Source organism: Schistosoma mansoni, chromosome W, assembly GCF_000237925.1.
Source record: "Schistosoma mansoni strain Puerto Rico chromosome W, complete genome".
Taxonomy (NCBI): Eukaryota; Metazoa; Platyhelminthes; class Trematoda; order Strigeidida; family Schistosomatidae; genus Schistosoma; species Schistosoma mansoni.
The window spans coordinates 10,649,307-10,663,633 of record NC_031502.1 but is presented as its reverse complement, the minus strand read 5'-3'; the positions used below and the strand labels follow the sequence as shown (position 1 = coordinate 10,663,633).

Genomic DNA, 14,327 nt, shown 5'->3' with positions numbered 1-14,327 from the left:
GAAACCCCATGAAATTCCCAAACCATCCATTTTTAAGCCACCCTCTGCCTAGAACCCAGCAGATGGATCTTGTTTTAAACAAGCCCTGAGTAGTGTAGAAACAAATGTTTTACAGAGTCACTGTTGAATCTGGGGGTTAGATAAGAAATCTCTGAAATCTATTTACCCGTCCCGGACACCTGATCATAGTTCTGACAGATATCAAGGGTAGTTAAGTAAGCATGCAGGGCAAGAAACTTTAGATATAATACGATACATAAAGCAGGGTAAATGCTGGAGATATGTGTCGACTGCCACCTCAAAGCCAAAATTTTAATTAACACTGGGGTTCTTAAAATGTGGGTGTTCTGATGGTAATAGTTCAATAGAAACATCACTAAGCACCTATCCACAGAAATACGTCTTCCCCCTCAAGGTAAATGTATGATGAGCAGAAACTTTAGGTACTTTCACTGTTATCCCCTCTGGGGTCTAGTAAGGTACTCTTAGCTGTCGATTTTAATACTTCATTCCTAAATCTGAAAAAGAAAATGTGGTGACCATTAACAAGTACTAGAGAGCCGAATGACTATCAACTTCATGAGAATTAAGAAGGCCGAATGACCAGACGATCCCGAATGGGCGCTACCAAATACATGGAACCGTACTGTAACATCAAGTAGCTTCCATCCCAAATCAATCCCCAGCCAAAGTTATCTCAGTCCACTCAATGACGATTATGAAGAGGAGAGTAGGGTTTCAGACATTGTTGAATGTCACTGAAATCATAAAATTCGTACTGAAGATTATTATCTGTTCGTTGGTGACTAATTTTGAGAACTGAGACAGCTGGAGATAAGCCGTGTAGGATCTGAGGCATTTACTCACCGAGCACAATGAAAGATGGTCGTGCAATGTTGTGGATTGGTTGAAGTTAGGCATTAACACCGTTGTATACCAATTCAGTGGTCTAAAGGTTAAGCATCCGCTCGAGAGACTATTGGTCACGTGTACGAATCTCACGTGCGAGGCCATGAATACGAAGTGCTGAGGATTCCCACACAAAAGCGAAACGGAGGTTCACTACTTTCGGACTGTTAATGTTGGCCTAACTTAGATCATTTCTCGTTCCTAATGAAATCAATTAATTTATTTATTCATTTATCTAATTGCTCATTTAGACAATTTTCTACTCCTAGATCTGCACTCGAATCTTTTTATAGTATTTTCCATGCCACAACTAATCAGCTGTATGTCTGGCGATTCATTGGCCTCCGGTTAGAGAAATGCTACTTCTCTTAGACAAATGGGCTGATTTTGATTACAAAATATACAAGTCTACAAATAACTACCAAACTGGAACTGATCAAGTAGAGCAAGTAGACCACTGTTTGCTGGACGTGATCAAAGACCTGGAAGAGCACTATAAGAATACGAACCGAACACGAAGACACCAACTGATTTGAACAAGCTCTTTACAACGACTTTGAGAACATATTGGATACTGAACCGTTGGTGTAGTGACGATAACGTGCATATTATGAATATCTGTCTACAGTAATGTCAAGTATAATTTATTCCTGGGTGTCACATGAGTTGAACTTAAATGGTTAGCTGGATTCTTTATTATGCAATATCTTCAACTTATAGGTCAGCCAGTGGAGAAGTTGTTTGCAAACGGTTATTTTTTGGGGAAACTTCTGAACAAATATAACAAATTCCAAAAATTCTACCTCCTAAAAAATTCCAGGTATAAGTGACTTTCCTAACTTCCATTAAGCTCGCCGGAATCTATCGTTCAAAATTTTTCTCACCTCCGACCAGCACTCCAAGAAATGGGAATAAATATTGATGCACACCTAAGTCATGACATAATCATCGAAAAACCTGGTAGTATACAACAACTTCTGTACCAGATTTATGTTATCTTAAGTGGTGTGGATGGTTGCAATCGATGTGATATCATCGACTTCCGTAATTTCGAGCATACACAGCTGAATACTCTCCAAAATCTATCTTACAAGAACGTGAGTGGTTATGCCTATAATTAGCAGATCAAGATAAGTTTTTAGTAAACTGTTCTGGATTCATGCAATGTCTAGAGGGCTGTTAAAACCATATCATCATTACGTTTAGAGTATCAGTATTAACAATTACAAAACGGAACTCTTCAGTTTGCATGAATATTTTTAATATGGTGCATGTCTTTTACCTGACAAGATAACTTAACATAATTTTAATTTTTGATTTAGCTGGGTAACCGAAAATATATGAGACATTGAAACAATTTATTCATATTTAAAAGCCCAAAACAGCACTGAACAGCGGGGAAACCTGTAAATCTCCTTTTCAAAACTGAATAATAATGTTTTGAATATATTTAGTAAAAATGTAGGATATAGATCTATTAATATTGACAACAAACTGATAGGAGAAAATGTAGAATGAAATTAAATCAAACGAGACCTTCACGGACTAGCACCATGTGATATATATACATATATTTCTTACAGAATAAATACCAATATTGCATTAAACTATTATCAAAGTATGGTTGACCAAAAAGTACATTGAAGTTGATTCAATCAATAGATGATCAGACTCATTTCTTCGATTGTTTATTCTGAGGTTGATTCATAGGTGCATCATGCTGCTCTATCATTTTATACACTTCAAATTTGTCTAAATCTTATTTTGCTTATTATTGAGTACAGATCTCAAAAACTACTTTATCTTGTTACTTACAATTCAGGTCTCTACAACGTTTTCATAAGCCGTGCAACAGAGAATAGTAGCCAGCTTATGAATCGATCTTGATTAGTTAGTTGTAGTGTTTTATATTTCACTACGACATCCAAAATAAGCTTTTTATATGAAACCCATAGAGTATGTGGTCCAGTATATTATACCTTCCTAAAAAATACACACAGCTTTCAAAATATTTTGACTGTAGTTGACAACATTACATTCAGTGATAATTTTATATTGTTATATTTTTAGATCCGTCATGACTGTCCATAGATCGCAGTGATAGTCATATCACAACTTCACATTCCCTTAAAAAAACAGCTAATTCACTTGATATCCGTAATAAACACTACTCGGAAAGCAAGTTTTAGTGGTATTCATAATAAAAATCAAGCTGATTATTGCTATACCAGAAGTGATATGATCTAAAATCCTTAAAACTGAAGGGCGAATTGCTAAAAATTGCCTTACGTAGTTCAAATAAATTCTCACACGGCTGGGTAACCATGGGAGATCGGCTATCCAAAATGCAGCTCAAAGCCAACCAAGAGTTAATCCCCAGTCTAACGAGTTATTGCGAGTTCACTTTAGTTTTTTATGTCCTTAAACAGATATGTTCTGCAAACGAGTATTTATAGACATTTAGATATTCCATTACACACAACATATCAAATTATATGATTACGGTAGGGTTGAAGGATAATCCACCTTTATTTACCAGCAGGTGTGCTTGCAAGATTCATTAAAATGTAGTTTCATAGTGCTGCACATATTTGTAAGGTTTGAAATAACTTGATAATTCTTCGCCGATTGTAAGCAACGTTTGACGTCATCCAACTATCCAAAACAACTGAGAACAAGCTTCGAAGTAATTACTCATGAACCCAACTGAGAGTTATTTCCAACAAATTATATTTGGTCACAATAGTGAAAAGCTTCTATTATAATCCATAACGCATTTACTTCAAAGAGTTTATAATCGTTAGTACTCTGTACACATTACAATGTGGGTTGTAACTAACTTGAGCAAACTTAATGAGAATGATACATCACTTTTTACTCATCATTCGCACTATCAACGTTCTTTATTTTTATACGATGTTGTAAAACGAAACTTAAATGTAATGGTTCAAAGAAAACTGAATTACATTCTCACTGAGGAACCTATATGCAGTAAAAAGTTTGTGATCAACGATTAAATTTTACACTTATTTGTGTTTAGTTTTGTTTTAGGTTGTAAGCGTCACAGGGCATTGTTAGTTAAACTATTCCTCGTGGCCATTCCGTTGGTGTTAGTCATAGAGTAGATTGTATTCAAGGACGATTGTGTATGTTTGATAGAAGCCGAAAATATTGCACATTTCAAACTTCAGAAATTGTACAGAAGTATTACTCAGTTGTATTTTTAACTAGTTTTTAATTTTAGATATTGTGTTTTTTGTTTGATCATCCTTATGTTTAAAAAGCAATTAAAACAACTCATTCCGAGACAATATGATGTTAGTTTGGCACAAATTCTGTCACGTTATGAACGACAAATGAAAATAAACAAGAAGCGAATTAAAGAAGCTGAGTTAATGGATACGTTAGAAAAAGATGCTCTCGTCCAAAAACGTCGAAATTCAAGACTTCAAAGAAGTCATGATTTGCGTTTGATGCAATCTGAATTAATGGCCAGATTAGAGTAAGAAGTAGTTTACACATCGTTTTAAAATATATTGTAAAGGATAACAACATGTTGGTTTATCTTATTTTTTCGATTTATGCTCTAATTGTGAGTGAAATGGTTTTAAGGATATTTTCTACACTATCAGAAAGTAATTTTCATTAGGAATCAAGCCATTTTACGAACAACCGAAAATGACTGAATACCTTTGAGGTGTTTCTCTAAATCAGAACTTCTTATCAGGCTATACGTACGACCTTATACGGGATCAACCTCAGGCGTTTCAGGAGTCACAATGGGTATGGTTTCTTTCGTCAGTAACTAGGAATTTTGCATCCAAGATGTTTACTTTGTTTGATACTAAGACATTTATTTTGTTACTTAAAATTTTTATTTTTAGTCCACTGATTCCTGATCAGTTTAATGTAGTTTTAAAGTAACTGCTGAAGTAGACCAAGGCTCGACATATCTCCCGACGGATTTACAAATAACACAAATTAAAGAGATACGAAGAAGGGTTTTAAGTATATGAATTCGTCACATAGATTCAATACTGATAAATTAAAACAATTAGTATTATGCAATGATTAGAATGAGGAGATTACTCAAATGTGTTTATTTTTTTCGCTAATTTCGTTTATTTTTCGATATAACATAAGACATACTATACTGTTGTACATATATTCTAAATTTTACTCATGAAAGTTCTAAGAATCGTGTAAATAAAATCTGCGTTATTGTTAAGTCGGCTTACAGTAGACTCTATCAGAGCCTCCAGAGGCTCATAAAGAGCCCAACCAATCAGCGATTAGTTAGAAGCTATGCTACTAAAATAACGGGGTGCTGATTGGCTGATTGACACACTGCTACTATGGGAACTCAAGGTCTTTTAATTACTATAAAACCCCTGTTTTTCTGTACATAAATGAACCTTGCAGTAAAGTGTTTCTCTCATACTCGTGTCTTCTTACTGGTGTTCAAGTCGCTGAGTAGCGCTAGCCCTGGGGTTATCAAAATAGCTTAGGATCTGAATAAAGCGTTCAACCTACAAGATATAACAGTTATAAGAAAAACTACTATATTAAATTTGAGTTAAAATCATTAATTTATTCGTCATCTGTGTACTGATAATTGCAGGAACACTTGTGAAAGTGCTTAAAACAACTTTAGTTAATCTTGCTATATATTGTACATCTTTCATCGTCGTGAAAATTTCTTAAGTTATTAGCAAAAACGTCTTTGATGTAAATGAGTTTAGCACTTATGAAATTATAATGCTTGTTCATTTTTTACACCAATTCTCTAACCGATGGAGGTCTACAAAATGAAATTAGATAATTATTCCGAACGCAATCACTTAAAAAATAAGTGAACGAATATATATATAAGAAATATAGAAGGTAGCAAACTAATATTAATACGTTCGAGCAAACAGCAAACTAAACTGCAAATCAAAACCTCAGATCTGAAAACATGATTCTCAAATGTGAAAAGGATAATGCTTCTTTCAAAACTGTATCAGCGATAATATCCTGTACCTAACTTTTTAAAGCTATTATATATTCTTTCTTAGGCAGTGACCGATTGTGATTCAACGATAGGTATAAAGTCATTAAACGTATAGATCCGATGTTGTAGAGTACCACAAGAACAATATGCCTTGATAGTTGAGAAAAGGTTCATGTATTATACGATTAGTAAAACAACTCAACCATTGAAACCGAAGTAGGTAAAGTGATGTTTGTACCTTCAACTTAGAGGTTGAAAACCGAATACTTTAAACGTTAATCTATTTGCTGACATTTACTATGAGGAATCAAAATATTGTTTAGCATATGACTACCACAAATCGGTATATCATTTCCTAATATGACTTAATAAAATTTTAATGAACAACATTTTGAAGACAAGACTTACTTTTTCCCCGATCTACTAACTTTTTATGCTCAATTTTTAAAGTTTATCTTCAGTACTTACAAAATAACTATTTTTCCCAACTCATCTCCAGAGCATCTATCATCAATTTGCCAAAATCTGATCGGAAGAAACTAGAAACTAAAAGTATGGACACACAGCAAACCAAGCAAACACACGCAGTAATGTTCTTATTATTATTATTATTTTCCGTTACATTGACATGTGCTTCTTAAGCGTCGGTCAAAGATTTCAATGTCGTCTTGATTTAGCGTTGATGAGTACATAGTTTAATATATATATATATATATATATATATATATATATATATATAGTTAATGGTAATTATTAAAACGCCCTGCACATTCTCAATCAGCGCTAAGGTGGTCTGAAGCCAATAGAACCTGACGCACATGTGCATCGGTCCGAATTTCTAAAGAGAGGTCAAAGGATTCAACTGAGTATGATTAACTGCTTTTATTCAATCCACTTATTCGTGTTTCAACCCCAAATGTTTACAACCACGTCTTTTGAGCGATCTAAGACTACGTTTCAACTGAATTTATATTCATAGTAACTAAGTAAGATTTCTGTGATGATTAGGAGTATTTGAATTATAGTACAAACTGGGATACCAGAAATAACGCAATTTAACCAAGAAGTACTAGGTAAGCATGAACGATCATGCTGTGTTCAGAATTCGAAATCAAGCAGTAATCAAGTACAAAGGAATCATTAGTTCATAGAAACACTACATTTTTTTCATATTCATTCGTATTAGTATTTCTATGAGCGAGAAAAGTAAGCAAGAGAACTAGTATCATAAGACACTGGGTAGACAAGATTTGCAATTAAAAAAGTGGTGTTACACTTTTCAAAAACATATGGGCACAAAATTTACAAGAAAAAAGCTGATGTAATAAATCTAAAACTTAGTATAATCACAGATATGTTTGAAGTTTTAAGAAAGACCTCATCTTTAAGCAATCAGCTATGACTTTCTGATATTAGCAGGACCTTGTCTGAAATTCTTACATGTTATTATACTACGGAGATGGTTACTCAGTCACTTAGTGAATTACATAATTGTTCGATCTTAACCAAATAATTCCATTCCTGCTAAGGACGAAACACTATTTCAAGTGTGTTTTCTAAGACGTTCAACTAATATGGGTAGGAACGTAGTTAGTTAAGGCGTTCAGTGAATATACAGAGGAAGTTTATTGTCCTTTAGGTGTGACATTTTGCTTTACTAAAATTTTCGAACATCATAAACAGATGTATTTACAGTTCATCGTAGCTATCATTCAACAACCCAGCAAAATACATCGTCATGTAGTGTATGATGATTATTACATTTAAGATTTATTTAATAATACCTTATTACATTCACAGAGTAGTATCAGTTTAAAAGAATTGGATGACTTTGACTCACGTAAAGAAAAGTGTGAACTGTATAATAGCAATGCATCAAGAACAGGAGACAAATCTAGCGAACAATTAAGTCCAAATTTAACACTTAACACCTCAACAGACGACTTTAATAAAGCGACAATGAATTATATGAAACAGATCCATAAAAAGGTTGACGAAGAAAAAAAAGCAATAACTGAGCGTCAAAGAAGAAGAAGACGAGTTATTATGGATATACTGGAAGCAAATCACATACGACAAGTAGGTTGCCTTTAAAATGATTGTGATAAAAATAAATATTAGAGGAGAAACTCTTAGTTTATAGATAAGAATAAAATACATTTTAAGTGCTTAACGTAAATTAGCATTGTTAAATAAAGAGCACAAGCCTACATTGGTTTTATACCCACAATAGGACGAACAACTTAGATACAAAAAATTGGATTTCTGATCCAAATTGAGAAAAGGTAGTTTAACCTGAACAAAGGTTCTGCAATCCCGTAAATGTGATTCAGTAGTGGCCAAAAGTGGTTGGATAAAGCATTCATATTTAGACAGAAAATTCTTCATGATGTTATAGCAGTGGAATCCCTTTTCCTTTTGTTGGTGAGAATGTTGACACAATGGACGTGTCGTTCTCACTAACAATACTATACTCAGAGTTCAGAAGATACCGCATTTTTTTGAAATACGTCTCTTATAACACTGTCAGGGAGGATGACCTTATCAGAGTTCCTATTAATAAACAAAAATTATCCAAGTATTCCAGAAGTTTATTGTCGAAGATTCTGATCACTTACCAATTCTTCTCATTGTGAACTGAAATCGGATAGGGATTTAGTGGAAGGATCAAACAATGAACAGCGATTTCCTATCGATATGAAGTCAATTTTAATGATTTCCAGTTAATCAGACTGTAATTGTAGTACATCACAATTAAACTAGTTTTTCACAACCAAATTAATGAACCAATCTTCTGATTGACTAAAATACAAATACATTCACATCAAGAAATTGTAATACAATATTTTTTCTTAAACTTATTCTCAAACCATAATTCTTTGTGACCAATTAATCTTAGGAGGAAATCAGATCAGAGCAAATTATGCAACGATTATCACGTCAGTCTCACTTAGAAAGTCGTATTTCTGTGCAATTAGAACAAATTAAACAAGAAAAATCAGTAATTTTGGAAAATCGTCTTGAACGAGAGCGACAATATGAAACTAGAAGAGAATTAGAGTTTCAATTAGCAATGGATCATGAAAGAGTAAGGCCAATTACAAATAATATTATTTAAAAGGAATAAACTGAAGGTTCATAAAATGTTTTCCTTCCTGATATTCAGTTTTATCCCACACTTTCAACAATTCATACCTTTTATGGTGAGTAGTTTTATAAGGGTTTGTATAATTTGTGAGTAATCAGAAATGCAAACCAAGTCAAACTGAAGAACCATTGAAAACCAGGTAGCAGTAAATAGATGTTTTGTTTCCGTCTGAAATTAAATGGCAATACGTGCTTACGATCTTAACCAGTAAGAATTCTTGAATCTGTGATGTTCTAACTAGCCGATAGGTTTGGTCACCCCAATATTAGGTAACTAGGCTACTACCTAAATGATATACTAGCATCTTACAAGGAGTTGTAGTGTCGGTTGCTATGTTAAGCCCACATAGCTTATTCTGGCTTCCGGAAAAGTCAATTTATTCATTCTTCTTGAGTCACATTTTGACGTTGTTAATTATTTGCTTATCAACCTTGACTATTTTTGTGCAAAGCGTATGTGTGTGCGTTTCTTATCTCACTGATTATATGCCTGCAAATGATTTTTGTCTGACTATAAATATCGATTAACGCTTGATTAAATTAAGTTGGCTCACTCGCCTCCTTCATTTCATTTCGCTTCGCTTTCCGATCAACGATTGTATGAAATGCATGTATTTGAAATTCATTCTCGCATTTTACGTATTTAATTCCGTTATACACTAATGCGAGTTAAGTCGGTGATTCTATACGACGACACCCAGTATTTATATTCTACAGCAATTATTCGATGACTATCATTCATACGATATAACTGGAGTCAGATCACGGTCCACTAAAAAGTTACCTCAGTAGTAGTGGTTCTCACAGGGACGTTAGATGATGTGGGTTTGAATATTATAGGGGCATTATTGTTATATATGAACAAAAATTAAATGAATAGTGACTGCCAGGAATTATTTATGGACTATTATTACATATATTTTGATTGGATATTTAATGAGTAACTAGATTATATGTATATTCATATTCCTTTTATCATAAGCTTTTATTTGACCAATTGGCTGTTGTTATGCGATACACAATTCTTAATTTATTCCCAGTATGTTAGTTACAATCACCTATACTCACAGCCACTCTTGGTTTGATGCAATGCGGTCTGGTCTACTTGTATATAAGCCACGTGTATCTGAAATGTACAATTCACACAGTAGAGGCTGATATTCGCGTTTTGGACTGAACGTGCTGGGCTAAGCGAGAAGCTACTATACAGAGGATCAACAAAGATTCAGAGTTGACTCAAAGCTACTCGTGCTGGTTAATGCATTATTGATTTAGCACAGGAACAAGGTCACGGAGGTTGGTATTCTGGTTTTGGCGATTTTTTCATGCGATATTTGATGGACCATATGACAAACAATCATATACATAAAATTTAAGGAAACGCCTCAATATATAGTATCAGACAGCACGGATCCTAGATCAGACCATCTTACTGATTGCTTCCAGCTATCTGATAGCTAAAATAATTCGATTTCCGCACATCTGTGTATTATTACACAAATAGGGAAAATAGTTAAAAACCCCTGGAAATAATGAATTGGTTCAAGTAGTCAGAAACTTAGGGATCAATCTATGAGAAGATTAGAAAGAAATAACAAAGATAATGAAAACATCAGTAACACTGGATAGCTATAGATGGGAAAATGACAATATACTGTTGGTGAAATAAAATGTTTATCACTATTGTTGGACAATAAATAAATTCACTGATACTCCTGCGAATAACTTTACAGTGAGTCCTGTAGTCTGGAGGTATTACTTACGGTCGTTTCACCAATTTAAATAGAAAAGTTATAGTTTCTTTTACAAATAAATGAGCTATCTGAGACCACATGGATTTCGGTAGTAGACAATAATTATAGATCAATATAAGGCTACAAATTACTCAGTCTTTCTGAAAAGTTGTTAGTTAATTTCTACTAAACTCAACACTAATGTTGGTTACTTTATCAAGATAGTCTGAAATCATGGATGGAAAATTACCAGACTGTTCTCTTGGCTTTACGTTAATGACCAAACCTATTTAGTTTAGCTTGAATTAACTCAATTGCTCACTTTTGTTGTTACCATATTCTACTGTCTCCCTTAAATTATCGGAGGGTTTATAGAGGAGTCAGCCCATTTTTGATTGATAATTTGTACCTGAAAAGGCAACAAAAGTATTTGCATTAAATAAATGGAACACATTGTCTACTATTAAAATTGAAACTAAATAGAATATGTGTTTATTGAACTCTCCCATTAAGATATGATACTGAAAAATACACGAAACTAAGAACAGAAAACCCATTATCAACAATATTGTTTAATTTCACTAACTTTATGTTTGTTGATTTTGAATTTTTATAATAGGAAATGCTGCTTCAACAAAAGGAGGAAGAAAAAGAGAAATTTGCAATATTAAAACAATTTTGGTTTGAACAAAGAGCTAAACGACAACAAGCTTCTTATAAGCGTCATTATGAATTTATTCAAAACGATATCATACCATTATTACTACAATTTGTTATGAATGTTGCAGATTATCGGATATTCACAGGGAAGTAAGTTCGAAAGGTAGACGGTGTATAACTTTTAAATTAACTAATTAAGTCTTTTAAAAACCACCTTTGCAATTTTTATATATGCTGAAAACTAAAGAATGAATGGAAACAAATATTTTTCAAACAATCAAGTTAAAATCTTAATTCTATGTTTCATGTCAAGAATTACAGATAAGCTGTAACCCCACTTGACTGATGTCCTTGAGATACTGGAAATCAGTGGTTTTTAATTTTAAGGAGTAAGATTTTAAAATGAACACAGTATAAGCAGAATTGTGTTCCTTTCAAATCTGATTCCTGAGCACTAACGTTCAAGTAATTTATTTTTATATCTTCCTGTACTGCTGAAACGACATTACCTTGAAAATCGAAGATTTTGTAAAATTCTATATTATTTAGATGTAAGTCAAATACATAATTATCAGCTGAAGAACTACTGAAAACAAGAAAAAATAGCTGTACGATCCTACTTGAGAATTCCTCAATAGTCCTTTCGAAAATGAAATAAAAAACGTGAACTATTAGATCATGATTCACGGATCTGCAAAATTTAGAAGCCATGTATGTAGGAGCCCATCACTGAGGAGTATTAGACTGAAGCGAAAAGCTGTATAGTAATAACTTAATCCCAGATAATGAAGAAACTTTTCTCCAACTACTTAAATTGGAAGAAAAGTTTGATAGATTATTATCATTAAAAAAACGCATTTTCAGTGAATAACAATTCCAGCTCTAATAGGAACAGAGTTAGAGTCTAAAATACTTTTTGACAAGAAATGGATATCGATTTTACTGGGAAGACTATAATTTATGGACGAACCAATAAGGTTTATGATAACAGGTCTTGAATTTCGGTGCGAAATTCGGTCATCCAACCGACAAAATAGAGTTTTTACATTTTAGCTAATGTCAGTTCGCGATAAAAACCCTAAATTTAATTGATAACCCTAACCATCAACTGTGAATCATAATTCTCATCCCTCGCACTGGTTTACAACTCTCATTTAGTTCTCATCAGTAGGTGAACATTTTCAAGGTCAAGTTAGCGTCGCTCAAAGGTTGTCTATAAATTATAGTCTCACCATTTTACTCAAATCCAGTATATTTTGAAGAAACTAAAGGACTGACGAAATAACTAAACTTATATTATGATTACTTACGAAGTTTAATTTCTTCTAATATATGACATAAAATAGAATTTGCACTGTATTACAATGTCTTCTGTTACTTCAAACTACAGCTGAACGAACTACTTTGTAAACATTTATATCCAATGGACATTATTAAAGAGAAACGAAATAAAAAACAGAACAATGATAATTATATCGTTTCAGTCAAAGCTTTCACAGAATTCTTTTATCAATATTTAAGCTTCAGTTAGCAATGACGTCATAGTGATATCATTTACTGTTCAATATTCAGTTAATTCTAGTGTTTCATAGACAGTTTGGAACTTAGGATAAGTGTGTATGGCCCAGCTTATTGTGTATCATGTCAACAAATGCTGGAAGAGTGAAAAGCGAGTGAGTAGTAACTATAGTATTAATTTCAGTACAAAACTAGTTAGAAGTTTTCTCCCTGAAATAAGGTCACTTAAACAAAACCTAGATTCACTGTTCTATGTGAACACCCTTTAACACTCAACACAAAATATTGTTTGCCATATCAACAAAGTAACACAATAACATCCTAGTTCATGAATCACAGATTATGTATTTTGCTATCCAAAAGGCTTTCCACTTCAATGAAGGCGAAGTGATCTGGTCGGATTAGTCTAAAACAAATCCACATAAGCTCAACACACTTCAACTAACAAGTTTAAAATGCAAAGTTAAGTTATAATTTAAACTTAATTCTGCAAGTTTAACTTTGTGACTACTTGTTTTTAAAAGTATTATCTGATTTAAAATGCGATTTACTACATGCGGTCATGGAAATCATAGAGAATTCATGGGTAAAGTACTTTTAACCCCTTCTCTTTATAAAACTACACTGTAATTATTAAAGTTTACACAGCTAAATTGACTTGGATCTTTCCCGAAGTGTGTAAACTGGACGTAATTTCATCCGACCGGTCTCGATCACTGGTTAACCCTATTTACAATTAAAGTCATAATAATAACATGAGAGTCTGTCTGACTGATATGATATTTAAAATATTAATCATAAAAATTATATGACATTAAACCAGGTCTCAAGAAAAGCAAACCAGGAAAAACTAGGTTGTCTTCAGATTTGTGAGTGCATTGACCAAACATTCAGTTCCTGTAACTTAACCATACCTACAAAAGCCGGACTGTAATGGTATGTCTTGATCGTAAAAAAGCATTTAACTTTGTTAATTGAGTGGTTTTGTGCCAGCATTCGCTGTTAAAATGCGCATGAAAAATATACGTTAACCTTGTGAAGACTCCCTACTCGAACACTATTGGTCGAGTTGGAACAGCATCAAAATCTTCAATCTCAAGTGGTATTCGTAAAGATTGCTCAATATCCCCCTGTTGAATTTATTTCGCCACAGATTTTCTCCTACAGAAGACACTTTCGTCCTCCGACTTTTTAGAGGTCGACTTAAAACATTCAAATAACGATGATGAAGATGATGACAGAAAGTAGTCTTCTGATCGCCTTGAACAACAATGTAAGTATATTTAGGATGCATTTTATCCCTGCAGTTGTAAGATATTACGTCAGGACTGGTCAGCATTAATGCCTGAACTAATGTTAGAGAATGA

At 33.3% G+C, this 14,327-nt stretch overlaps 1 protein-coding gene across 1 annotated transcript in view; it reads left to right on the top strand.

The window, feature by feature from the left end:
• Nucleotides 1–1,814: 1,814 nt before the first annotated feature.
• The window catches only part of Smp_158730 (hypothetical protein), a gene marked incomplete at both ends in the record, with an annotated part of 54,279 nt that continues 41,766 nt past the window's right edge, over nucleotides 1,815–14,327 (top strand). Inside the window, 6 exons of the mRNA XM_018788510.1 lie at nucleotides 1,815–2,006; nucleotides 4,194–4,411; nucleotides 6,402–6,489; nucleotides 7,703–7,981; nucleotides 8,802–8,990; nucleotides 11,402–11,592. Coding sequence (XP_018654045.1) covers nucleotides 1,815–2,006; nucleotides 4,194–4,411; nucleotides 6,402–6,489; nucleotides 7,703–7,981; nucleotides 8,802–8,990; nucleotides 11,402–11,592 — 1,157 coding nt within the window. The remainder of the gene's footprint in view (nucleotides 2,007–4,193; nucleotides 4,412–6,401; nucleotides 6,490–7,702; nucleotides 7,982–8,801; nucleotides 8,991–11,401; nucleotides 11,593–14,327) is intronic.